At 32.2% G+C, this 26,325-nt stretch overlaps 5 protein-coding genes across 7 annotated transcripts; 2 read left to right on the top strand and 3 right to left on the bottom strand.

The window, feature by feature from the left end:
- Positions 1-29: 29 nt before the first annotated feature.
- LOC130441053 (procathepsin L-like) lies at positions 30-5,285 on the bottom strand. The gene is made up of 4 exons (XM_056774541.1): positions 5,205-5,285; positions 3,109-3,444; positions 2,712-3,054; positions 30-241 (listed from the first exon to the last, which is right to left on the bottom strand). The coding sequence occupies exons 1-4, from the start codon at positions 5,283-5,285 to the stop codon at positions 30-32; spliced, it is 972 nt and encodes a 323-aa protein (XP_056630519.1).
- An 8,161-nt stretch (positions 5,286-13,446) lies between these two features.
- Positions 13,447-17,353, top strand: LOC130441567 (leucine-rich repeat and immunoglobulin-like domain-containing nogo receptor-interacting protein 1). The gene is made up of 2 exons (XM_056775300.1): positions 13,447-13,677; positions 13,762-17,353. The coding sequence occupies exons 1-2, from the start codon at positions 13,533-13,535 to the stop codon at positions 14,505-14,507; spliced, it is 891 nt and encodes a 296-aa protein (XP_056631278.1). The 5' UTR covers positions 13,447-13,532; the 3' UTR covers positions 14,508-17,353.
- Positions 15,713-18,154, bottom strand: LOC130441568 (rab-like protein 3). The gene is made up of 2 exons (XM_056775301.1): positions 17,597-18,154; positions 15,713-17,543 (listed from the first exon to the last, which is right to left on the bottom strand). The coding sequence occupies exons 1-2, from the start codon at positions 18,051-18,053 to the stop codon at positions 17,281-17,283; spliced, it is 720 nt and encodes a 239-aa protein (XP_056631279.1). The 5' UTR covers positions 18,054-18,154; the 3' UTR covers positions 15,713-17,280.
- Positions 18,155-18,247: 93 nt separating this feature from the next.
- On the bottom strand, positions 18,248-20,439 carry LOC130441233 (39S ribosomal protein L37, mitochondrial). 2 transcript variants are annotated; one of them, XM_056774818.1, is made up of 6 exons: positions 20,349-20,439; positions 20,088-20,290; positions 19,697-20,035; positions 19,358-19,644; positions 19,129-19,298; positions 18,248-18,526 (listed from the first exon to the last, which is right to left on the bottom strand). In XM_056774818.1, exons 2-6 carry the CDS (start codon positions 20,261-20,263, stop codon positions 18,278-18,280), a joined length of 1,221 nt encoding a protein of 406 aa, XP_056630796.1. In that variant the 5' UTR covers positions 20,264-20,290; positions 20,349-20,439; the 3' UTR covers positions 18,248-18,277. The 2 variants fall into 2 exon arrangements, with proteins under 2 accessions (XP_056630796.1, XP_056630794.1); XM_056774816.1 differs by having other exon boundaries at positions 20,088-20,349.
- A 927-nt stretch (positions 20,440-21,366) lies between these two features.
- LOC130440948 (two pore potassium channel protein sup-9) lies at positions 21,367-25,524 on the top strand. 2 transcript variants are annotated; one of them, XM_056774355.1, is made up of 5 exons: positions 21,367-21,640; positions 21,693-21,910; positions 21,964-22,245; positions 23,664-23,782; positions 24,849-25,524. In XM_056774355.1, exons 1-5 carry the CDS (start codon positions 21,514-21,516, stop codon positions 25,120-25,122), a joined length of 1,020 nt encoding a protein of 339 aa, XP_056630333.1. In that variant the 5' UTR covers positions 21,367-21,513; the 3' UTR covers positions 25,123-25,524. The 2 variants fall into 2 exon arrangements, with proteins under 2 accessions (XP_056630333.1, XP_056630334.1); XM_056774356.1 differs by having other exon boundaries at positions 21,693-21,907; positions 24,849-25,381.
- The last annotated feature ends 801 nt before the right edge of the window (positions 25,525-26,325 follow it).

Here is a 26,325-nt window from a genome sequence, read left to right as displayed (position 1 = left end):
AACGAATATCTATTTACAATAATAGTGTGTTATATAACTGCATAACAACCGTATGTAGCGATTCCGCATTGATTATCTCTATTCCGCGACATCCAGACATATCCGTCCATTCCCCATTCAGATCCCCACGAATTTTTTACTATCCAGTAATCTAGACCATTTGAAGTACCATAACCAACAGCTAATACTGCATGATTTAAATCGTACTCGGTATTGCCGCAAGTTGGATCATACAACGTACCTAAACCCAAGAAATACTTTCAAAAAAGGAAATGTTACGATCTGAAATGTAATTTAAATAATTTTTTGGAAAAATCTGGGTTACTACCATTTCCTAGAGAGAAAATCGGTTACCGGGAATAAAACCATTTCTTTTCGAAGCCTCATGCTTTTTCTGTCAATATCTACATTATTATGGGATAATTTCTGGACTAAAATCGTTCAGGTTCCTTCAGATCTAAGATTTATAACCAACTGCAGATTGTAGAAACAGCAAGTGGGACAAAAAAAACCCTAATTTGAAAGGAGTCTACGTATTTTGGAGGCTGAATAACGAAATGCAGAATCGTGCACAAAATATTTTTTTCAGGTATAGGTGCAGGGCAAAAACGACTTCCCAAACATTCTAAATATAATTCTTCAGCTTTTGAATTACTAAGTTCATCCATAAATTACGGTTCATAACGAATTTTTACAATAAAAAACCATGTTTATTAGTATTGAATAATATATGTTTGGAAAGCTTAGACTTTCCTCTATTTTTCGACGTAATTACCATTTAGGTTAATGTATTTTGGCTTGCGACGTACCATATTCTTTAAGTCTGAGTCGTACAAGTTACCGCCGATAAGATGATTACAGACTCGGTTGTAAAATAAGTCCCTCCCAGGGGTTGTTTGAATCAGAAAAGAGATGGTAATCACTGGGAGCCAAGTCTGAGGTGTTTCATCCAAATCTGTACGTCCATCTTCGCACCATTTGCGTTCATGTCGCACACTCGCACGCTTTTCCTCATACACCTCACACAGTTGGGAATTATGCTCACCGAAGAAAAGTTTTTTGGATGGTAGAAACGAATCGCAGAGAAAAATTCGCACCTGGCGGGATAATCAAATAGAAGCTCCTTCTTTCAAGGCTACCAAGACAAAAATGAACGTTGTTGACAGTCAGGACGAGAAATGGGAAAAGGAAATTCAAGTTATAGGCTAGACTCGCCATATCCTGCTTAGCAGCCTTCCTAGAGCTCGCAAGCTGTTCGGAATATTATTTTATGAACAGCCTTTCTATTTAACCGATGTTATGGATTCATTGTGACTGTTAATGACAATTAATAACAATCGTCTTCTAGGTTCTACATTGTGTCGATTTTACAGATCACAACGATGTTTTAAATTAAAATACATTGTTCAATATGTTATATGATAAAGTTTCAACTAATTATTATTAAGTGAATAATAAGCTCGATCTTCTTCTCCTTCTTCTTCTCATTCCGTCTACTCATTGAAAGTTGGCGACCACGTTTTTCATTGCGTCTTTGTCCCTCGCAACATGAAACAATTCTTCGACGCTGAGATTTGTCCATTCTCTTATGTTACGGAGCTAGGACTTCTTTTCCTGTCGATGCCTTTCTTTCCCTCTACTCTGCCCTGCATTATGCTCTGTAGCAGTAGGTATTTGTCCTGTCGATGTTTTTTTTTATCTTAATAATTGTCAACAGCTTTCTTTCGCGACCAATGCATCTTAGTACTTCGTCTTTGTTTATTCTGTCAGTCCAGGGTATCTTCAGGATGCGTCTTTGAGCTTTCAAGGTCCAGGTTTCCACTCCATACAGCAGTACTGACCACACATAACATTCCATGAATCCTATTCTTACTTGGAGGTTTAGAATACTGTTTGCGAACATTGAGGAGTACTTGAGAAATGCCTTTCGAGCCATTTCAATTCTGATGTTGATTTCTTCATCTGGATCAATCTTATCTCTCTATTTCAACTTTAACATATTGCGTATAGTGTCACAGATCGACAAGATCATCAAACAAATAACTTTTTACGTTTAGTGTTACCAAGGGTAAAAAAATTCTTCAATATTTGATAAATTAATTGAATCAAGGGATGTAGCCAACATTTATTTGGTACTATATTTGTATGCATACTGCCCTAAATTTTCATGTATCTTCTATGAAACTGATAGTTTTTGATTCATGATTCCTGCTTCGTACAGAATGATCCCAGATGTCAAGCTCTGAGGATATGTAGTGTCTCGTATTCAGCAAGTATGTAAATGAATATTTCCTTTTCTTACAAATAAAATACGGAATCATCTTTATCCACGAGTGCGAGATTCTTGAGGTATCCATGCATTTTTTCGATCTCTTCTTCTAGTAGTCACTTGTCTTTGTCCTATGGTATTGTCCATCCCTTTTCTCGTTTTTTTATTGATGTCTTCCCATATTGTACCAGTGCTTGTTCCACAAAACAACTCTGGTATCCAGATGTATGATTAACCAAGTTTTTTTGCTAATTTACCAGCTATCTCATTCTCTTCTGCTCCAGTGTAACCTGGATACCTCAGCAAGATCAAGAAGAACTAATTTATTCCTGCCTGATTCGTTAAATACTAAAGCACGTCTAAACAATTTTGAGAATATTTGGGATCATATTACCTGAATATGAAAAAAACATGCCGAAGCTAAAAGATGAAATATCATTACCTGACGTGTAAAGTTGAAAAATATCTGTTACGTCTATAGCAACAGAGACTGGCGTTTGAATTATCGCTTTTTTCAAATCATCTTCATCTCCAGATATTATAGTTTTATAACCAGAAATTTTAACTGCATATTTGTTTTCGTTAAACATACAATTTCCATCTTGTTCTTTGTATGGATAAGCGGATTCTGACATAATTCCATTTTGTTCTATATATTTTAAACCGTTGATCATGTAACCTCCACTGCAGCCGCTATCTTCATAATCGCAATCCACGAGATTTTGTTCACTTAATGAAATCAATTTTCCAGTTTTAATGAAATTTGCACTTTCCACAGTTCCCGTCTGTTAACATAAAAAAACTTCAAGCGCCAAGTTGTAACAAATTATTATACTTACAGTACTGAAAGCCCAACAGGACCCGCACGATCCTTGATTCTTTACATTCGTAACAGCTCCTTTCTTAGTCCAATCAATTGAATCCGGAATATCCCCGGTGTAATTTACTAACCCAATAGTATCAGTTAATTTGGGTTTTTGTGTTTTGTGCAAAGTCATCATTTCGATAAATTCTTGAGGAGTTAAATCTGCGAATTTAGTAACACCAAATCGGTACGTGAAATATCCTTGTTCTTCTTTTAGATTATGATTCTCTATTCTACGCAAGTTCGATTGGAAAATAGAGAAACGCTTCGATTCTTCTGCAGAGCTTTTATAGGTTTTAACATACTTCTCCTAAAAAGATTAATTTTCATTTCCAGGAGCTATTTACCATACATCTATCTCTAATAGTATGTGTCATACAATTGAAAGCTGATTAACAAGTTTAAAAGAAAAAGTATCAAAATAGAATGAAGATAAGGAAGAGAAGTGGTCAGTTCGGTCTCATAAATGAACATGTGAAGAACAAATCTGGTAAAGGTCTGTGCAAAGCATTTTAACCAAGGAATGCCAAACTTGTTTAGAACATTATTATTTTGATAAACCGTGTTTCTATTTTCATTTCCAAAGTGATTACTGGCAATGAAACTTGGGTCTATCATGAATCAAAACAGCAATGGAAAACCTGTAATTAACCGTGCCCTAATAAGACCCGTTCAGTAAACTCAAATTTCAAGATAAATTACTGTTTTCATCATAATACGATCAGATCTCGTTCTGAGGAAGGTTGTTGGTATGATTGAAACATAGAGTACGTAAAAGGAATTTCAATGTTTCCTTGTATGGATTTCTTTCTTTTCCATCATGACTACGTATTGTGTCAAAAGGTCAATTTTGATTCGCTAATTTGTGATTGCTGAAATTGTCTGCCCATATCCGCCTAAATTACCAAATTTGGTACCATGCTACTTCTAACTCTTCCCAAAAATAAGAAAACAATTGAAAGAAGAAAGTAATTATGGAATCTGACGGCAAGAGGATTGTATAGATAAAATTCAGTAATTGTGTCTTAAGGGCCGCACTGAACTGATCAGATGAAATTCAGTAATTGTGAATCTTCTGACATGAGGACTGTACTAAACTCATGAGATGAAATTCAGTCACTGTAAATCTTGTGGCAAGGAGATTGCACTGAACTGATGAAATAAAACTCAGTAATTGTGAATCTTGTGGCAAGGAGATTGCACTGAACTGATGAAATAAAACTCAGTAATTGTGAATCTTGTGGCAAGAGGATTGCACTGAAGTGATGACATAAATCTCAGTCATTTTAAATCTGGTGGCAAGAGGATTGGACTGACCTGATGAGATAACTCTCAGTAATTGTGAATCTTGTGGCAAGAGAATTGCACTGAACTGATGTGATAAATCTCAGTAATTGTGAATCTTCTGGCAAGGGGATTGCACTAAACTGATGAAATAAATCTCAGTAATTGTGAATCTTGTGGCAGAGAATTGCACTGAACTGATGAGATAAATCTCAGTAATTGTGAATCTTGTGGCAAGAGGATTAGACTGAACTGATGAGATAAATCTCAGTAATCCTCGTCAGGGTATTGAAAAGAAGAAAGAAAGAAAGAAAGCTGCCGCCAATGGATTCAAAAAGATGAAAGCAGTAAAGGCGAATATGCATTTTTCTTTAACCATTCTCTCAACTCGTTGAACCAGGTCATCTGAAGCTTCCTTCATCATGCACATCAATCAAACTTTCGATACCATTCACGTACAACATCATCACTCATAAAGTTTTTCCCATACACACGATTCATTATTTGATGAATTTCTGCTGCAGTATGGGCTTCAGCTTGTAAAAAACGAATCACACTTCGTAATTCACACTTGGCGGGAGCATCAAGAATGGCGGACGTTTTTACGTGGCTGTAGCACAACGCCGACTGACGCCTGAATGTCAACAATGGCGGAGTGTGTGGTGCGAGAGCTTCGCAGTCTCCTACAGCACATGTCTGCTAAAAGTTAGTTGTTTTTGATATTTAAAACAAATTTGGAGCAAAAATATTTTGAACCTAACAAGTATATTTAATAATTTAAATTACCTTAAAGTTTCCCCATTCTTCTTCATCGTTTAATGCCTGAGAGACCGCGATTAGTGTTAATATTATAACAAACTGTTTCATTTCGATGGAAGATTATTATTCAATTTTATTTTTAAAAATTATTTATATTATATTTTATATTACTTTCCGAAATAAGTTATTTCTTCAATAACACTGAGAGAACTGTATAATTTTCTCTTGGCGGTTTCCATTTATATACGATTTTTATCATTTGGAATATTAATAATAATGAAAAAATATCATTCATGGCGAAATTATTTTGTAAATTTGTTTATCGTAGACACAAACAATTTAGAAATTGTTTACCTCGACTTCTAATTGGAGTTGAATAGGTCAAATGGGAAATGGAAAAACTGATATGGACAAAGCTGGTCTATCGGCTTTGAAAGCAGTACGATGTAAACATTTCTAAACGGTTCCATACGAGTTTCATCCCGTGGGCCAATTTCAATCAAGATTACAGTTAAGGGTTGTATATGAATTGCTTCCCGAAAACCTTCCAAGGAATGTGGTACTGAATACTTTTGAAAACTAATTTTACTTCCCAGGATTATCGATATCTAAATATTGAATTCTGGTTAACCATTTTCTTACCTGGAGCCTAAGTAAAACACATATTACCAACTTACTAATCATAATACCTCCTACTATGGATTGGGAGGAGAGTTGGTCAACGGACCAAGTCTGGACCAGTACTTGGAAGTCGAGCATTAACATATATGGTAGCCAACAATGGACCAATGAAAACAACCAAGGTTCATCCCAGTCTTTAGCCAAGGTTGTACCAAGAAGGACTTACAAGCTTGGCACAGTCTTGACTAGCACACATGGCTGAGTTAAAGCAATCAAGCATGAGCTAGCCTTGGCAGTGATGCTTGTGCCAATGGTAGTAACCAAGTCTTATTATTCCAGACATTTGCCAAGACTGGGCCAAGCCAGACTTAGGAGCTAAATCTGCACAGCCTTGCGCCAATCTTGGCCCATATATGGCCCCACCTGTTTCTTCTTGTATGGGAACCTAAGCTAAACAAAGTCAGTTAAGGGTTGGTATACATTGGGCGCTTAACATTACCTTCGCGTTGAGACCACTCAAATACCTCTTCTGGTCTTTTTATTTCATAGATACATGAATTTACACACGTCGCGTTCAAGTTTTGATATAAATTTCATATTTAAAACAATATTTACACAAACTTTTGATTTTTGTTATTTTTTTATGCGTTAATTTTTTTTATTTAGTTGTATATTAAATTCTAGATCTATAATAATTCTTATTAATCAATTAACAACGATTTACCCCCTGACACGGATTTTGCACAAAAGTTTGATACTAATAAGCTATTTTTATGCTGAAATGCCGACAAGTATAAAAACCGCAAACCTGTCTCCTGTCCCCTGTCCATGCTCATAAAAATTAATAGTAGACAGCCATTTACGGAAAATAAATCTTTTTCAAAAAACCATAGACAAATAAAACAATCCGTCAACTAATCGCAAACCGGTCTATCAGATCAGAAACACACCGTCAGAATAATGATTGGCTTTAAAGAAAAATCGCAAACGGATAGATTCGTTTTGATTTGTACTACCAGAAAAATACTATTAAATACTTTGCGACCCCCCAAAAAAGCGAATAAAAAGAAAAAACCATTCTCTCGGAAAACCTATACTTCTGGCAGAAAAATGGAACCTAATTTGTACTATGTGCTTATGACAAATTTTCTATTTGCACCACTGTAAAAAAATGCGAATCAGCTGCTCCGATGGTCGTACTTTCTGCGCATGATCAGTAGAAAATCCAGATTCGCTTTGTTTCCATTTGTACTACCTATAAATTATCATTAACTAATTTGCACACTCAGGTAAAGTGGAGAAAACAAGTAACGAGTGTCTTAAAAAATTGAATTATAAAAGTTGAATTATGATTTTCTACCCTACATGCGCGAAAATTACGACCATTATTGTAATTGATACGCCCTTACAAAATAATTTTTGTCTCAATTTTTGGAGTGGTGCAAATAGAAAATTGGGTATATTTTCTTCTTCTTCTCATGCCGTCTTCTCATTGGATGTTGGCGAACACGTTTTTAAATGCATCTCTCTCAGCCAGGACTTCTTCTTCCTGCCGATGCCTTTCTTTCCCTCTACTCATCCTTACATTATATTCTGTAGCAGTAGGTCTTTGCCGTTAAGTAAGATGTTTTTTTTTTATCTTAATAATTGTCAACAACTTTCTTTTGCGACCAATGCGTCTTAGTACTTCGTCGTTGGTTATTCTGCCTGTTCGGGGTATCTATAGAGCCATATCTCAAAAGTTTTTTGACCATTTGAGCTCACAAACACCAAATTTCCACTCCGTACAGCAGTACTGACCACACATAACATTCCATGAATCCTATTCTGACGTGGAGTTTATATTCAGATATTCAGATGATTTGATTGAAACCTTCAATTTATATACCAGAAGTTTTTCGAGAGTTTTCGCTTTTAAGGGGGGAGCAATTTATTTAATAGTATTTAAACAATTTTGAGATGCGGTTAACTGTAAACGACAAAATAAGAGTTGTAATTTAAAAAACTATATGAATAAAATTTGTTCAATTTAATTTATTCGTGCTTAAAGAAAAACCATTTTGTAACGGTTTTGTAAGGTCGTTAAAAAATAGTAAGGTTAATTGTAGAATACGATAAATCTAAAACGAGTAATTCGAGTCGATTAACAAACACGTACAATTAGAAACGAGACGCGAAAATATAACAAACCTTGTGTCTATAACATTCACCTTTTGATTAATAACGTTAATATTTTTGATATTTTCCACAAATATTCTGTTCAGTGTAATAAATAAAGAGACAATTGTATTGTTGTCAAGATGGTGGTACTCCAAAATTATAAGAAATTCGATCTAAAAACATATTGTGTTATTAATATTATGCTAGGAGTATTTTTTTAAGTGAATAGATTGATATTTATCTTGTTATCAGAACACGAAAACAACAATCGTCTGTAATGTAGGAATTTACAAACTAATTTGTTTGCTTCATTCATTATCAACATTTTGTGTATGACGTGGAAATAAATAGCGATGAGAGATTAAAAAGTTTGATTCGATTTAAATAATTCTACTAATCTATAATTACACACAATATAAACTGTACTCTAAAATAGTCTGATTTCACTGTTTACATTAGATGTTTCACCTAAGGTACTTAACACCTAGTACGAAAAGGCCGGCTACTGCATATATTATACCCTGCAGTGCAGGGTATAAAAAAATTGAAATTGCATAATTTAAATAATAATCTAAGTAAACACAACATTTTTTCTCACTTATATTGTAATACCAGTCAATTCAGCTTACACACATGAACGAGTTCTGTGCGGTCTTTACATGACCCACGGTCTAAAACAATAACATCTTCAACTGAAAAATATCCAGTGCACATACGTAGATTTCTAGGAATTAGGCAGCCATAAGTCGAAATTCCAATAATCGACTAATGACAAACAATTTTTTTCCTAGAATAGTAGACTACCTGACGAACAATAACCAACCCCACCCACATCTCTAGACTGTGCGAGCGCGCTGCATTACTGGTCGAAACTTGATTGTCGCACTTACTGCACATGAAAGTTCTTGACACCCTTTTCGTATATCATTTTCTTCGGTGAATATTTTATGTGTCGTGTCATATTTGCTTGTTTAAGTGATGGATACCAATAATACAGGTAAGCCTTTATTAAATTAATATGAAATTGTATTAAATATATTGTCAATAAATGACTTAATGAACCGTTAATAATACCCTTTTTTAGAAATGTTTTTTCTTTATTTTTCAATTTCAATCGAAAAAAAACTTTACTTCCGCACCTTTCCGAGTTACATTTTTGATTTCATTATATAGTATAAAGTCTTATAAAGAAAACTGCTTAAAATCAGCTGCTAGTTTTTGCTAATTTTAAAAATAAACGAGTTTGAAATTTTTTTGACAAAAATAGGAAAAAATCGGATTTTATGTTTTTGTGTTAATATTATTTTTTTATTGTTATAGGTTCACCTGGCTGCTCGGGGGTGAAAATGTTGACTCGTAAATACCTCTTTGATAAAATGAACGAGCAACATTCATTATCGATAAATGAAAAAATTAAATATTTAGAAAATTATTTACTCGTGTGTTACGGGGACACAGAAGAACATAAAAATGTGATAAAAAAGAAGTTTTCGTATTTTAAACGTGATTTGATAAAGAGGTGGTCTCGGGCGCATATAATACTTGAAAACTTTTTGGCGGCCAATAATTATTGGTTCTAAGACAGTACGAAATTATTCGAGCAACGAACAAAAGATTCTATCCACATTATAAATTATTATTGAAGGCCAAAGAAGATTGCTACCCACCCAAGGAGTCATTACGAGCGACGCCTACCTGCGCAGAAGGAAACCTACAATCTTTGTTGGATCACACTGTAACCTGGTTACTATTAACATCCGACCCATTTATTAGTTCCATAAGAAAGACCAAAAAACCGCTTCAAAATTATTTTTGCCTGAGATAATGCAGCTATTAATTCCTGCTGAGCCAAACCGACCAATGGAAATTGATGAAAGCGGCGAAAATTTAAATGTAGATGAATAAGTCTCCAATGTATGATTGATTGTTTTTCGTGATTATCTATTTAGCTTATGTAACTTTAATATTGTATAACGAATGTAAAGATCCTTTTAATAATATAATATATTTACTTACTTATTAGAACAAAATAAACTTTGTTTTATTTAATAATACATACCTGAAAGTATTACTAAAACGTAGACAGCAGTATGTCATATGTATTTTCAATATAATATCAAAAAACACTTTGAAATCAACTTCGATCTCGAATAAAATATTTTTTGATAAAAAATCACAAGTAGGTGCGCCTAACCACCGTGCATCAACAAATCAAGCAAATAACGATAAGTTCTTCCAAACAAAGAATTCTTTTTACGTAACTATTTTGTAATATAAATATCACATAAAATAATTTTGTCCGCCTACATTATTTCAATCTCACGTTAAAACTAGTGGATATCTTAAAGATAAACACTAATCGGTTTGAAAACGATGTCAGGTTTATATTTGCAAATGGTTGGGCATGCCGAAACTTTACTGGACGTCTCTAGCTCTCATAATAGCACTGTTATAACTTTTTACAAGTGGAATATTTTTACTCCGTCCTCATCTTTTCTTACAACGTGCCAATTGCTTGCTTACGTCACCAGCGCCGATCGAGTTTTTCCCGACAAGCTGTATCAGCATCCACACCACGTTGTTTAGTTTAGTCGCGTCATGTGGTTTTAGTCGAATTTTTTGTCAGGATGTCGAAAGCCTGGACCGACAAAGGTTCGTTACAAATATGGTATTGTACCAACATCACTATTACAGCACCAAATGAGATATTTTGAGGTATCTCTAAGGGAGAAAAATCACCGAAAAATGGTGTGATGCAATGAAGAAGGACAGTAAAAGGAAGGTAAATATGTACTTTCGTTTCTAAATAGCATATTAAAAAACTTATAACTTACGATACAGGGTAGCTTTTTTAGAGCAGTTTTTTTGCATTGGAATGGCGTCCGTACGGTCTGAGTTTCATGACGAAATCGTCAAAATGTGATACGGACATAATTTAAAAAAAAAAAACTTCTATAGAACCACATTCTTTATGTAAGTTGATTGATAACTTTCGCTAGCTATCAGACATTAACTAAATTAATAAAATCTAGGGGTACCGTATCTTTCAGAAAACAATAGTATATCTTATGTTATTTTAACTACTTTGTGATGAAAATCAGATACTTTTTTACTCGTATGTCATAAGTCCAACAAAATCGAAATCGAGTGTTTGTAATTGAACTCCTTCTAAACGGCTGGACCGATTTTGATGAAATTTTTTGTGTGTATTCAAGGGGGATCGAGATTGATTTAGATTCACAATTCGATCAACTAAATAATGTTTTATCAACTATTTTTAAATTGTTGTTGATGCTAGAACGTTTTCCATAGAATTCCGGTAGACTGCGCTGCAGTCGTGTCAGATATTCAAAAGTATATTTGAGTTTCAGTTGCGCCTGGTAGATGGCGCCGAGATCAAATTCTAGGTTAGCATAAGTATACTCTAATTTAATATAGTCTTTTTTGTAATTTATAGATTTCAGAGATACAATTCCAAAATTATCTCTCATTTTGAATTATACTGTACTGAAAATAGTGAATATAGAAAACCAAGGAGTGAAATTTTAATTACAATATTTGTTTAGCCCTGTAAACTTTCACTTTTAGAAGTTACCTACATTGGTTGTTGTGTATTTTTTATAGTATTTCATTTCTACAAAAAAATGACACGTTTTCGCGGAAGAGCAAGAAATATTGGTCGACGTTCTCATAATGCGCAAATGGTTCATAACCACCGACTGAACAGAACAGTAGAAGAACACTTGACAACTAATGTCAATAAAAGAGAACAAATAGCAAACTCACGTGCAAATGAGAATTCAGAGCAACGCAATCAACGTCTTCGTGCTACTACATTAAAGCAATCTGAGGCTCTTCAACGAGTAACCGACGCTCAAAGAGTAATTGAGCGACAGCGGGTGCAAAATCATCGAGCACTGGCACGAGCATCGTTTAATCGCCTTGCGTTTGATTATGACCCTGAAATAGACTATTCATCACATTCGCTAATCATGATTGGTAGTATGGTCAAAGAATGTCGATATTGTCATGCTTTCAAAGGTGAATCGGCCGGTTTATGTTGCGCATCTGGAAAATTTTCACTAAATCCGCCACCAGAATCTTTGAAAACGCTATTAGCTGGAAACACATCTCAATCAAAGTTGTTTCTGCGTAAAATTAACTCTAAGAATAAATACCCGTTATAGAATAGTTTAAGATTCAACTTTTTCACCTTCAATTAACACGACTTCAAATTTTTATTCAACACAGCTTCTACATTAAACATCTCTGAAAGCATAATAATACACATACTCACAAGCTATCGATTGGTTCAATTGTGAATGTGATAAATATATATGAATGACGTTAGGTATTGTAATAAGTTTCTGATAAAAATTTTAATGACAAAGGTCTAATTGTTACATTTAATACGTGGGACAGGACAACGTCTGTCGGGTCCGCTAGTTAAGTATTAAATATTTGCTTGAACTCAACACTTGGAAACTCAAGATTAAGAGGATCTGTGCGCATAAAATCTTCTTCTCTGATCGACTGATGGTAAACAGTTAGCGAAACGCGCGTCAGACAGTATAATTGTGAGTGTTGATGTAGCGCTTAGAGCTACTGCCCCATACCGTTTATTTCATAGAGCTTCAATTGATTTTTCTCATCCTCATGATCTAATTCAATATTTTTTCTTCTAAAAAGGCTACAGCTTAACGTTTGATCACATAACACAGTTGATTTAACAAATTTCTAGTCTGATTCTGTCTGAGTTTTTGCTCATTTTTCACGCGTTTCAACTCCACTACCGCTACCTAGCACAAATTAAAAGCGCTCTGAGGCTTCCGCTCAGAACGTGCTGAGTTTGTAGCCAAATTATTCCACTAGAGTTGTACAACAGCTGCACAACGGTTTCGTCCGGTGAATGCGACCAGGGTCAATTTTACAATCCAGGGTAAAACTGGAGATATAATTAAAGTTTCAACTCTAGTTTGAATCAAGAATAAACAAGATTGTTCTATTTTACAGATTCCAGTTAAACAGGCATTTTTCTACCAGTTGTCGAGGGTATTTAATGATGAAAATAACAAAGACGGTCATGTTTTTGACAGAACCACAACAAATTTAAAAAATATGGGACAATTTAAAGATTCGCTCTAGAACTAATAACTATTTTTTGTCGTAGCGTAGATAATATTAATAATTTCTTTATCGAGTTTATCAAATATAAAGAGCAAATCTTGAATCACTCTATCAAAACCCTTCATAATATTGTAAAAATGTAAACAGTTTAAAAAAGTTAGGTTCGGATCCACCGTTTTATGTTAAACTGAAGTTTAAACTACCCCTGGACCACCATTAACGTTTAAACCGAAGGTTTAAACTTCACTTGTAAAATTGGTACTCGACGGTAAGGTCGGTAAGTTACTTAACTTAATTAGTTTGTCTCCCAGCTTCAACCACAAAAAAGAAGAAATTCATAAATTATGTCAATGACTTTCTGAAACTTCAGGTTGTATAAAATAAACATTAGTACAAAGATTATATACACACATAAATATAATCGAATTTTCAAATTCATTTGAAATTATGGAGCCAAGTACATATTGTGGAGCATCTGACGATCATGTTCATTATGATAATTATGAACTTATTGCTGGAAAAGCAATTAAATTGTTCGAAGTTGACGGTATCGATGAAAATACCCTTTGGATTGATATGAAGAATTGTTCAGGTATTTCAAAATTAGATTATAATTTCGATACCCAATAAATATGTTATGAAATCAAGGTGATAGTATTGGAAAATTAATTTACAGGATCAATGGATGAAATAACATTCTCATTACTTCCGAACTTACAATTGATTAGCATGGACAAGTGTGATATAAAAAGCTGTTCAAAAGCATTCTCTCAAATTGAGAAATTAGAAACATTGCATATCAATAAAAGTAAATTTCCATTTGAGGCCATAACATTTGAAGGTAATAGAGGAATAACAACATTGCACATACAAGATGTTAAATCGCCTTTAATTGCATGCTTTCAACATTTAAACAAATTGGAACATCTTTCTTTAGAAGGGTGCAATCTGGAAACTATAAATAAAGAATTTTTAACTGGATTAGATTCATTGAAAGGTCTTTCTATTTCAAAATGTCACATAAAAACAATTGAAACTGACATTTTTCGAGACTTATCGGAGTTAGAGGGACTTGATATAAGAGATTGTGAAATATCGGAGATAACTTCTGATGTTTTCAACAATTTGCCCAAATTAAAGTTTTTATCATTCCATCACAACAAAATTGACTCTGAAATAGACTTGAATAATCTCAATCAATTGGAATCTCTGCAAACAATTCACTTTGATATTAACATCTATAGATCCTTGCTTTATGATAATTTTCCCAATTTGAAGAATGTTAAAATTGGATATGATGATGAAGAAAATATTGAAGATGAAGACATAATAGAAATGTTGAAATCCAAAAATATTAGCACTGAATATGTATTTTGTGGTAGTATTGACTATAATAGTGATGAAATGGAAGAATGTTACTAAATGGTAACATCGAAATCAATGCTACGAAATTAAACCTAAAAGAATACCATTTATAGTAACTTAAGAGTACAATAGGTTTGGTAATAAGTGAACCTGTAAAAACAATAGGGAATATGCATGTATTCTCTTTATATTTTTAATTCACTCTTTAGATAGGTATAACTCAATAAAAAATATATATTCTATTGGAAAATCCCAACTCTACAGTTATTTTTGTAGCAGCTGCATGAGGAAACTGCAGTTTTTTTATTATGAATAGTTGGCACTACTGCTAATGACATTTAAGTGCTGTCATCTTGACTTTAATTTTTACTTCATGTATTCCCATTGATTTGTAATTTGAATTTATATTTTCAAGTAATTAAAAAGTTCAGATTAGAACATGAAAATCACATCATCAAAAAAATCCAAATAATATTGAAAATGTCGGTTAAATTTAGCTGGTACTGAACGCTACTAATATTCGCCCGCTTTGGATGATGTCAATTGCCACATCCTGTATTCACGAAAATTACGATGTGGACGACATCTGTTAAGTTTTTTCCAAATTTCAATAGAGGTGAACAACAAAGCCAGAATACAAACTAATTTTGTTGTTTTATAAACAATAGAAACTGTTATTTGACATTTTAGTCGAAATAGTAAAATAATATACCTGTTTAAAGTGCTCTTTTGAGAACAAAACAAACACTTGTTCCAATAATGATGCAAAACATATGCATGTTTTAAAAATCATCTACTCCAAAAGAATGGGAATATTGGCCCAAATTATAGAGAAGTGTTCAATAAGGTTGAAAACTCATCTACACCAAAATAATAAGAACATTGAGCTGGAATTCTTTTTTCAGTGTACATTCCATAGAAAATTATTTATAAAAACTAATTTGAACCAATTTTTGAGATGGATTGTCGTCGTCTCTAAAACCCTGGCATTTCAACAATTTTGCCGCCCTAGGCCTGGTCCTCAGGGGCCTAGACGTAAATTCATTACTGAATATAACTAAACATTTTTGGTACCTATAGTCTTTGAACTATCTTTTTCTGAATATATGAATAAATAACTTTATCAAAAAAATATTTTTCTTAAACGTTTCTTTTTCATTGACTACCTATTATTTCACCTAAATAAACCTGTTCCGTTTTGAGTGGAAGAATAGTCACGTTATATATGATCAACATGGCAGTCAAAGGGTTAAATAAAAATATTTTCTTAATAAATAATTTTAATAATACATGGAATTATAAAGTATGTTTTTAAAATAAAAATATTACATAAGATATATGTTAAGCATGATTTCTTGTTAATTGTCTTAGGTAAAATAGATAAGAAACCGGTTTCTTTGAAATCAGTAATACACAAGATGTATATCTCATCAACAGTATTGTGCTTCCCATATTTTCTAATTAACCAGTAATTAATGAGGTGGGTTTTTGTTTATCGACTTTGTTTTTGCGTTTGGATTATGACTTCGAAATCTTTGACTACTCAAATGAAGACAGATGACTCCCGTTTTGAAAAATGGTGACAAAAGTAACAATTTTGAACATAATACACAATGAAACTAATTCTGAAATAGAGCTGTCCCTCAGTAGTTAATGAGGTTGAATCTTAGCAAATTTCATCTTTGAATTATCAAGATTCATAATTTTAAATAATCCGTAGAACCTCCTAATGCTTACAAGCACTCACAATATTATCGCGCATCTTCCAGGCAATATTGGTTCTACAAAAAAGTTAGGAAAGTATTGTACTTAACTTTCTTCTTAGGAGTTGCTGTTCAATGAAGAAATGTTGAATGAAATAAATCTTCACACGCACAATGTAACCCTTGTAAAATTCAGAGCCTTTTTGGTATTTTGATATATACATACATTTTCAAATCCAATAATAAGGACCTAGAAGCACTGTTTGTTTCAGATGGTACCGAACGTGACATTTTCAGAAGCACTATGTCATTGTAACGAGTTTTGGAAATTTATGCTTCTAAATGTCCTTGATTTTAGATCTCTTCTGATTTAAAATTAGTTCCTTTCAAATTTTAAAACAGAAGAGACCTAAAATCAAAAACATTTAGAAACATAAACAGATCAAAAGGTCTCAGAAATTAGTTTTTAACATACCTTCATTTTGACAAAACTGCAGATAAAAATCAATGAAAAAAGAATGATAAGACCACTGCAATGTACTGTGTTTTTCAAAAAATTTTCATAATTAGCCAAGGATGCTCTATTGGGGAATATGCTTGCATGTTGTATTACAGGTTTTTGTGTGCTGATTGCCACACTTTCATTTATGGCAATTGCATTGTGGGTAATTTTCTAGATTGCGCTCAATAAACTCTAAAATAAATTTTACTATAAATAAGTTTTATTTGCATTTATTAGATCACTAGATAGAATTTCTGCTATTTTTATTATTTATTTGAACTACTTTTACTATTAGATAGTTTTTATTGTGTATTTTTCAATGTTCAAAAATAAAGCCTTGTTATTGCAATTTGTTTTGTTTTTAATATTAATTTTAACTATAATGAATTTAATGAGTAAAATTATCCAAAAATTGATGCCAGATATGTGATTGTCGAGCTTCACTTTACCAGTTATGAAACAAAAAGGTCACCTCACCAGTTACAGGTTAAATTTATACTAAAGAGAAGTGACATGTCCATAAAAATCATTTATATGTAAACAATAAATACAAAAATATGTTAATATTATTGAATCAGTTTGATTTCTGAATAAATTGGTACAGTAATGATTATGTATTGTATAATTAGTCTTGATGGGGAGAATAAAATTTTGTAGATAAAATGGGAGAAATTGAATCACCAAATCTTTTGGTAAAAGAGTCTTTGTTATTTCTAAACTCCATTTCTATAACTTTATCATAAAACCTTGACAACTTCACAGCATTTGAAGTACCTGCTGCCAAATACCTAGTTTGTCGACAATCCATCAAAATTTCATCACATCCTAAGTGACTTGCCATATGTTCTTGACGCGTCTTTCTATCATCAACTTGATCTAGTTTTGTACCTTAAATCAAATTATTCATTATATTTACTCAATACAAAAAACAATCAAATTACCAATGACAATATATGGTATTGAACTGTGCCCTATAAAACTTTCTTGGTCAAAGTTGTCCATTGCTGATAGACTAGTCATTAACGGAACGTTTAAACTGTTCGAGTCTTTTGTTTCTCTTCTATTCCTACTCATCTCTTTGATCCATTTACGTAGATTCCTTTCAGATTTTTGATTTGTTAAATCGTGTACTAATATAGCACCATGGCAAGGATTGTAAAATACTGATCTAGCGTTTCTATGGGCATGACTACCACCGATATCCCAGAATTCTAGGAAAAATGTTTTTTGTTCTTTCATACCTTCTTTGTATTCGTGTAATTTAACTTCAACAGAACAGCCAACTGTCCAACTTGGCGATTTAAGAGGCTCACTGTGAGCTGCTAAATGCACAAACGAAGTTTTACCTACACCTGAATCGCCTAAAACTAATATTCTCACCCTTTCAATAACAGACATTATATTAATTTAGATTTTTCATGTATTTTATAAAAACTAAAGTTTATTACAGCATAACCTCAAATAATACGTGTCAAATTCTTCTCTTCTAACTCGCATACATTGAATCTATCAATTCTTCTTTTTCTATTTATTCACCCACTCACTGAGACCTACGGGACTAGTCCATACTATGTTCAAATAAAATACGAAAATAAACTAATTTGTTTTATTTATAAATAAAACTATGCAATATTGTACATACAATTCAACTGTCTTACTATTTGATTATTATAACCTTCTAAAGTAGGTTTACCAAATTTATAACTGCAAGTTTCAAACATATACTGCATAGGTGTTTGGTACCAAATATTTTTCACACTTTCATTTTCCAAATCCAAGGTATTTAACTGCAGAACGCCGAAATGAAAGAAATGTCCATCAGTTTGTACACACTGTAATGTAACTGGGTTTTTAAGGATCTTGACATCCTTCTAAAAAAAATTGCAATCTTTCAGAAAAAATTAAATTCAAACCCCACTTAGTGCTCTTTTATTTTAACCTGGAGCTTTCCCGGAATTGTACGCAGCGCTAAATTTCCAAATATGTACATAACATAGCCAAATCAGTGATTAATACAGTGACAAATATGGTATTTATTTTTTATCATTGGTGATAATAAATAACAAGCACAAAAACAGTATGAGGATAAAACAAACCCAGTTGCACAGAAATAGTTTTTACGGATTCCACAATAAGTGACACACACTGAACTTGTGACCTAGTTCTTCCTCAAAAAGTTTATTAAAATATCAATCATAAATATGTAATCATTTTGTTTGTGCAAAAACTAACCACCCCAAATTCTTAATCATCGACAGAAAAAACCTCCAAACACCAAATTTCATGACAACTTAAGTTTATTTTACTACTTTTTGTTAAGAAAAAAATCCCAAATATGTAACCAGCCAATGAAAAAAAGCGGAACATATCCTGAGCATTAAGAGAGGTCATACTGTATATTAACATTTGAAGACGACTTTAAGATGATAAGGAATAATATTTAAATGTACTGACACAGCACACAATTACTTACTCCATATTTTCTTCTAGCATATGTCGCTGCTACTGTAAATGTCTTCAAAAGAGATCTACCGAAGATTTGATCTTCAGTAACTTCTTCCTCATATAAATTAGTCACAAATTCTTTATCAAAAGTAATAAAAAGTGTATGTGGATGATGTGCATTTACTGACGGGTTAATAGCTGAAGAAAAAATAATTTAACCTCAATAAAAATATTATATTCTCACTTGTATTACTTACGGTATATATCTTGTAGCTTGTATATATTTTCTTTGTTAAATGTTATAAATGGGTCAATTGGATCAATTATGGGAAGATTCATATTTTCTGTAGAAGTATTAGTTATAGGAGTTAAAGGTTTAACAGATGAGATAATTATATCTCCTTTTAATTCAAATTGTGCTAACTTTCCATTTTTTTCAAAAGGAAATGAGAAATATAGATCTTCGAAAACATATCTTTGTTTAACCAACTCTGGATCAGCGATAAATTCCAGTAACTGCAGTAATTTATAAGTCATCAATTTGCTAAAAATATTACATAATAAAAAAAAATATTGAAGCAAATCTAAGAAGTTACTTTCTTCTTTCCTGGGTTATGCCATATATTCTAGGAAAATTCCAAGCAGGTCTATTGGGATCTTTCAATTTTGGTAACTTCTTTTGTTCTGCGTCAAATAAATGCGAACTTAAAATTACATTTTGAGACGCTTGGTCTACTTCTCTTGACAAATCATTCAATTTGAAGTTTTCTGGTAATCCCTCCTGAATTTGTACAGTATTTGTAATTATTCTTGCTTGTTTTAAGCCCTCTAATAAAACATTATTATCTTTAATTGATAATAATGGTTTCTCGTGCCAATCAGGATGAGTTTGATCTAATGGTTGAGGTTTATTTTTATAGCCAATGATTTCAACTCTGCAATAAGATATTTGCTAACTTATGACAAAGCATAACACATTAAACTTACTTTTCAAAAACTCTTTTTTCTTTGAGGAAATCTTCAGGTTTGTATAATGTGATATTTTTATTTTTAAGCACCTTTTCTGCACCAGTTTCTATAGGTCTACGTTTTCCCTGGATTACCCAATGTTTATAAAAATGCCATCCTATGTGCTGACTACGTAATACTGCAGTTTTTCGCATATTGTATTTTTAATTAAACCGTTTCACCTAAAAACAATGTAGGAATTGTACATAATAAACGGTTATTATCTTCTTCTATACTTACCACCTTTTCTTCTTCTATACAATTATGTTATTGATTCCGATTGGAACAGAATTTACAGCTACATAAATACTACACTGAAATCATTTATAATAATAGTAATTTTTTCAATTTTCAAAGACTGTAATAGCACTCAGTGGCGTGCAGAAGAAGGGGACGAGCGGGACTGGATCCCTTCCAGAGCCAAGAAATATAATAATGTTCTATAAAAAAAAGTCGAGCAATTTATAGGATCTATAGAATCTTTTGATATCTCACAAACACAAAAATAGAAGTTAAAACTGTGGAAGTATTATGTAAAAGACTTTCAAGCAGTATGAGAGCGATTCAGGGCCTTATATCGATGGGCCAGAGGAACTGCTTGGTGATATCAAAGTATAGTATAAACGATTAGTTCCATTTCAATCAATAAAATTCGAAGCAATTAAATCATACCAAAAAATGTTTCCAGCTTTCTTCAATATTTTGCAGATTTTATTAACTTGCCAGTCACTTCATGCACTGCGGGGAGCTAATTTTCAATACTTGAAAGATTACCTCAGAAACTCTTCTAAAGAAAGAAGCCTTAATGGCCCAGCTTTATTAGACTTACGCCAAAAATAGCGTGAGACCTCAGGAACTTGCAGAAAAATCACATAAGCTGTGATAGCCTTAAAGATAATAACCATGTATAAGCATAAAAAACTTTTTTAAAAAAAGTGTTAAAATTAAAATAAACAATATTATAAAATACATAAAATCTCTCTCATTATAGTCCTTTTTATTAATATACATAATGATGTTTTTTTCACTTCTTGCAATGTTACTCCAAGAAAGTTTCTTTCAACCACTCTTCATCTTCATGGTTACTGATAGAACTATCTGTCATGTCAATGTTTCTGGAATGAATCATTGGGGCAATAAAATCACTATTTGAATATAAATGGTTTTTTTCTATAAAATCCGATTTAGAAGGTGAACAATGTTTAGTTTTAGGACGTTGCATCAATTTAAAAAAACGCTCCAGTCAAAATGGTACCACGTGACCTCGTTTGACGCTCTAAGGCACATAACATACCTTACCTGGTATGTTCTGTGCTCTAAGGGCTCAATGAGATGCAGAATGAACGTGTGTCCCGAATTTGAAGTTTGTCAGTAATTTTTTATTACAGAAACATTATACTCTAGTATGAAAAGACAAAATGTAAGAACATTGTCTCTAGTTGTCTGTACTTTTACTTATTTATTAATAGGAGCTGCAGTATTTGATGCTTTGGAATCTAAGGAAGAAGAGAAACGAGATACCCTTCTTAAAGGTTAAATATGAATACTTAACTTCTTTATAGTACTCTCACTAATACATTTTAGTTTCTTCAAATGCAATTAAGAAAAAGTACAATATATCTGAAGAAGATTATCGTATGATGGAACTAGTTATTATTGAATACAAACCTCATAAAGCTGGACCTCAATGGAAGTTTGCTGGAGCTTTTTATTTTGCTACTGTTGTTTTAGCTATGATTGGTTACGGACATTCAACCCCAGTTACAGCAGGAGGAAAAGCTTTTTGTATTGGATATGCAGTAGTAAGTATAATAAATTACATAAATATTCCTTAAGTACGTATATTTAATTTTAGATTGGTATTCCTCTCGGACTAGTAATGTTTCAGAGTATCGGCGAGAGACTTAACAAGTTTGCTTCAATTGTTATCAAACAAATAAAGAAATATCTTCATTATCAAAGAGTTGAGGCTACTGAGATGAACTTGATGTTTGCGACTGGCATGTTATCATCAATTATTATAACTACTGGTGCTGCTGTGTTCTCTCGATACGAAGGATGGTCGTACTTTGATAGCTTTTATTATTGCTTTGTTACATTGACTACTATTGGGTTTGGAGATTATGTAGCTTTACAAGTAAGAATAATAATTATAAAATCTACTGCAACTTTACACTATTTCTAAAATAATTTTTTTCTTACTAATTAGCGCTGTAGCTCGGTGTGAGCCTTGGGCAATTCGCCTCTAAACTAGTCTGTTCTTCACCATCCTCTCAAATTCATTGTTTGTAAGTCTTTGTAAACTTGATCTGATACGGGGTCTGCATTTTTCTATTGCTGTATATTTTGGAATTTATGATTCTCTTAGGCTTATCCTCCATTCTTTGAATGTGGCCAAACCATCCCAACCTTTAATGAATCAGATGATGTTTTGAATGCCTAATATTCCATCATAATATTCAGATTCTCCAGTCTGTTTGTTTATTCTAATAATTGACACAATTAGAATATCTTATGACATTTAAATGTATTTTTGGAAATCTAGTAATTGACACCTACTATTTAGTTGTTGAAACTCCAGTAAGTTACAAGTAGTGCTAATGATTGACATACCAATTATTGACAAAAACTTTATTCTTCCCTTATTTCATGAATATATAAAATTATTAATGACAGTAATAACAAAAGTAGACATAAAATAATAATTAAAAAAAAAAGAAAATCAAATTGGGTACAAGCATAGGCTTTAGGTTTCAAATATATCTATATGTATCCTTTGAAAAAGTATATTTTATTCTATCACCAATGTTCTGCAATTCTGAGTGCAATATGACTTAGAATGCGTAGATACCTAGCACTTCAGTGGCGTTTGCAGTCAATAAAATTGTAAGGTTTTCCTTATTATTGTTGGTTCCAGAAAGTTAGATGTTTTTGTCGCCATTTTTTGGCAGTACCTTATCACTTTTTGGTTGAAGGAAAAACGCACTTTCTCATCTCAATAGAAAACACGTTGTTGCGTTATTAGTTACATCTAATAGATCCTCAGATATTAGTATAAGTCATAAAGGACATAAAACACTATCCAAATATATTAAAATCTAAAATACCAAAAAACAAAAGAAGTGAAATTATATATAAAGTGTATTGTACTAATTGTGACACTGTCTACATAGGGCAGACATCTCAGTATTTAGAAAATAGACTAAAAGGTCATCAATTCTATAAAAAAATTTCTATTTTGTAAATTCTAATACAATTACAAATAATTTAATTGATGACTGCTACATATTTTTGAGATGAAAAAGGAAGGAAAAAATAAATTTCTGTTTTGATTTTATTTTTATGTTGATATTCATGATGTAGGTGATCTATTGTTAATATAAATAAGCAAATTTTCTAGCGTCAATATCAAATTTGGAATTAAATAAAAGTAAACACGTCAAAATTTTTATCTATCTTTCAAATATTAAAAAAAAAACAGAAGAGGCCTAAAATCAAGACCATTTAAAAACATAAACATATATAAATAGAAATTAAATGAATTTTTATTTTTAGAATGATAATGCCCTTATTGAAAGACCTGGTTATGTTGCATTGAGTTTGGTTTTTATCCTCTTTGGTTTAGCTGTTGTTGCAGCTAGTATTAATCTACTTGTATTACGTTTCATGACAATGTAAGTAACATTTTTAATTTATTTATAAAATAATTCCTTTTTTTTAAAATATATTTGTTAATTCTTTAAGTTTACTGATACAGTTTTAGTCCATAAATTATATTTCAAAATCATCTACCTAAATAAGTGAATTTTTCAATAGTCTAAATAAATTGATTGGGCACAATGTTTTTATTGTAACATGCCATCTGTTTTTTTTTCTTGTTCACATCAATAAATATAATTCGGGGATAGGTCAATCAATATCAAGTTAATTCACAATGTGTTTCCAAATTTTCCTTTTTTATTCACTTTTAACTTCGTGTGCTAAAACTTTGGTGGCATTCAATTTAATATTAATGGTTCACCCCATCTTGGTACCAGTTATTTAAATATTTTAACTAAAGCCGAACACCACTTCCTGAGTAGTGTAATAAATAATAGACTAATGAAGGGTTGAGTTTGTGAAGAAATCCATTAGAATGTGTTTAAGAACCTATTTTAATCGATTGTGGCTTGCCCCCGACTTTAGGGGTGGTTTGCAAGCATGGAACATTCTTTATAGACCAGTAATTTTCAAGTTGATCCAAGTGTACCTCCAGGGGTCCACGAGGAAGCTCTACAACAGGAATGTACTTGAATTTCCATAATTAAATCTAATTTTTTGACGAGTTGGTTATATGGTGTAAACTCAAACTAGTAATAAATATTTTGAAAGTGGTTTACAAGGAAAAAATGTTTGGGAACTAGAGCTACTAAAGTAGGTTGAGCACGGCTGGAAATTCTTACTGACCCGTTTATAGGAGGGCGTCGCAGTAAAAAGGTTAAACCCTCCCCATTTAAATTTCTAGTGAATTTGGGTTCTAAATTATCAATAAATATAAATTAGATTTTTATAGTTTCATATAAAAATATAAATTTCACGATTTAGTATTTTGAATTTTAACTTTTGATTCCCCCTCTATTCCTTGTCACACATTGTCACATTTCAGTGATACTGATTTTCAAGTTGGTGGGAATTTATTCAACTTCATTCTTATTTTGTAAGTCTAATTTGACGGGACTATTATGTGCTCCTTATTTTCAGGAACGCCGAAGACATTCGTCGAGAGGATCAAGATATGCAATCGTCATCGCACCATGTTTTAACTTTAGACGGAGAACTGATGTCAGTGAATGGGAGGTTGTTATCAGGACAACCTTTGTTATTAGAAGGTGAATTAGATCAGACGTCTGTATGTTCATGCAATTGTTTGGGATTGAACCACGCAGAGAATGATGAGCTCCTTTTGGATGGCAGTTACTATCCTTCGAATTCTGTTTTAGGCTCTAGTTTCAGGATTAAACGAGCATCTGTTTGATGAACGAAAAAAATATTGTCGTTCTCGTTTAATGCTAATTTTTTGATGCATTTTATTACTATGTAACATAGTAATGCATCACAGATACATTGGAGATTTAGTCTGGTTCACAAGTCACATTTCGTTCAAAATCTGACCCGGATCATCAAAAATTATTATTTTGGTCTCATTGGGTCCGCAATGGTATGTAGAACAAACTATCAAAATTCCAAGAGGGGCTGAAAAAAGTTATAAATAATAAATAAAATGTATAAATAAAGGTTTGTTTTTTTTTAAATATTTCGAAAATTATTTGAGGTAATTAAAATTTGAAAAAAGATCCTTAAAGAATAGAAAATTTCCAAAAAAAGTTACAGAAGTGGCGGAAATATGTGTAAAAACGCGCCACGTACATTGCCCTAATCTAACACATGAACTAAATAAATTATTTTAATTGATTAAATATGAATATTGAGGAATAAAAAAATTGGGTACTAAGTAGACATACCAATAAACAATAATCTGCTAACAAAAAAAATTTATCATAATTTTTTTATCAATAATGCTTTTGTTAATTAGTTCATTTTACCATTTCAATATTAACATGAAAACGCTGATTATTTCCAAATTAGAATGTTTTTGATTTTTTGGAGCTAATCTTCAAAATATTTATAAAAAATCATGTTGGAAAAATTAAAAAATTTTAATTTTTCACTTTTTTACTAACAATTAAAAGCATTAAAAAATTATTTATGTAAATAAAGCCACCAGGAATATTTTTTTCAAATTATTGTTAATATTTTATTTTCTTATCGTTATTTACCACTATTTTTTTATTTTTAACCAACAATATTCAAATAATTGTTATAAACGTTGCTCATAAGATTTTTGAAAACTATTTTTTGGAATTTCATCCTTGATGGAAATAATGATTTTTAAAAAAATTTTAGATCGTGATTTTATCGACAATCCGCCGAAATCGGCATCATTAATTGCAATTACAAGGAAAGGGTAGTAACCACTTACCAGTTTCGACGTTGCGGCGCCTCTTCGGAGCAGCGTAAAAACGTCTCGTTTAGAGTTTCTCATTCAAAAGACACACATGTGAGAAGTCTAAGCATCCACCCCCGAATAAATCCGCAGATGAATACGAAGAACATTCCACCACCCTCTGTCATTTCGACAGGTACTCGTCATCATTCGCGTCGCAGTTCTATGGGAGAT

The sequence above is a fragment of the Diorhabda sublineata genome, chromosome 3 (assembly GCF_026230105.1).
Source record: "Diorhabda sublineata isolate icDioSubl1.1 chromosome 3, icDioSubl1.1, whole genome shotgun sequence".
NCBI lineage: Eukaryota > Metazoa > Arthropoda > Insecta > Coleoptera > Chrysomelidae > Diorhabda > Diorhabda sublineata.
This window is presented reverse-complemented; position numbering and strand designations above follow the sequence as displayed.

Excerpts from the sequence above, each read along its gene's own strand:
- LOC130441567 (XM_056775300.1), top strand. The coding sequence starts at position 13,533 with ATGGAGCCAAGTACATATTGTGGAGCATCTGACGATCATGTTCATTAT. Across the intron at positions 13,678-13,761 it reads TGATATGAAGAATTGTTCAG|GATCAATGGATGAAATAACA; the intron begins GTATTTCAAAAT and ends ATTAATTTACAG.
- LOC130441053 (XM_056774541.1), bottom strand. The coding sequence starts at position 5,285 with ATGAAACAGTTTGTTATAATATTAACACTAATCGCGGTCTCTCAGGCA. Across the intron at positions 3,445-5,204 it reads AAGAATGGGGAAACTTTAAG|GAGAAGTATGTTAAAACCTA; the intron begins GTAATTTAAATT and ends TAATCTTTTTAG. Across the intron at positions 242-2,711 it reads TTTTCAACTTTACACGTCAG|GTACGTTGTATGATCCAACT; the intron begins GTAATGATATTT and ends TCTTGGGTTTAG.
- LOC130441233 (XM_056774818.1), bottom strand. The coding sequence starts at position 20,263 with ATGCGAAAAACTGCAGTATTACGTAGTCAGCACATAGGATGGCATTTT. Across the intron at positions 20,036-20,087 it reads GAAAAAAGAGTTTTTGAAAA|AGTTGAAATCATTGGCTATA; the intron begins GTAAGTTTAATG and ends ATCTTATTGCAG. Across the intron at positions 19,299-19,357 it reads CAAGCTACAAGATATATACC|CTATTAACCCGTCAGTAAAT; the intron begins GTAAGTAATACA and ends TTTTTTCTTCAG.
- LOC130441568 (XM_056775301.1), bottom strand. The coding sequence starts at position 18,053 with ATGTCTGTTATTGAAAGGGTGAGAATATTAGTTTTAGGCGATTCAGGT. Across the intron at positions 17,544-17,596 it reads AATACCATATATTGTCATTG|GTACAAAACTAGATCAAGTT; the intron begins GTAATTTGATTG and ends ATTTGATTTAAG.
- LOC130440948 (XM_056774355.1), top strand. The coding sequence starts at position 21,514 with ATGAAAAGACAAAATGTAAGAACATTGTCTCTAGTTGTCTGTACTTTT. Across the intron at positions 21,911-21,963 it reads TTTGTATTGGATATGCAGTA|ATTGGTATTCCTCTCGGACT; the intron begins GTAAGTATAATA and ends ATTTAATTTTAG. Across the intron at positions 22,246-23,663 it reads GAGATTATGTAGCTTTACAA|AATGATAATGCCCTTATTGA; the intron begins GTAAGAATAATA and ends TTTTATTTTTAG.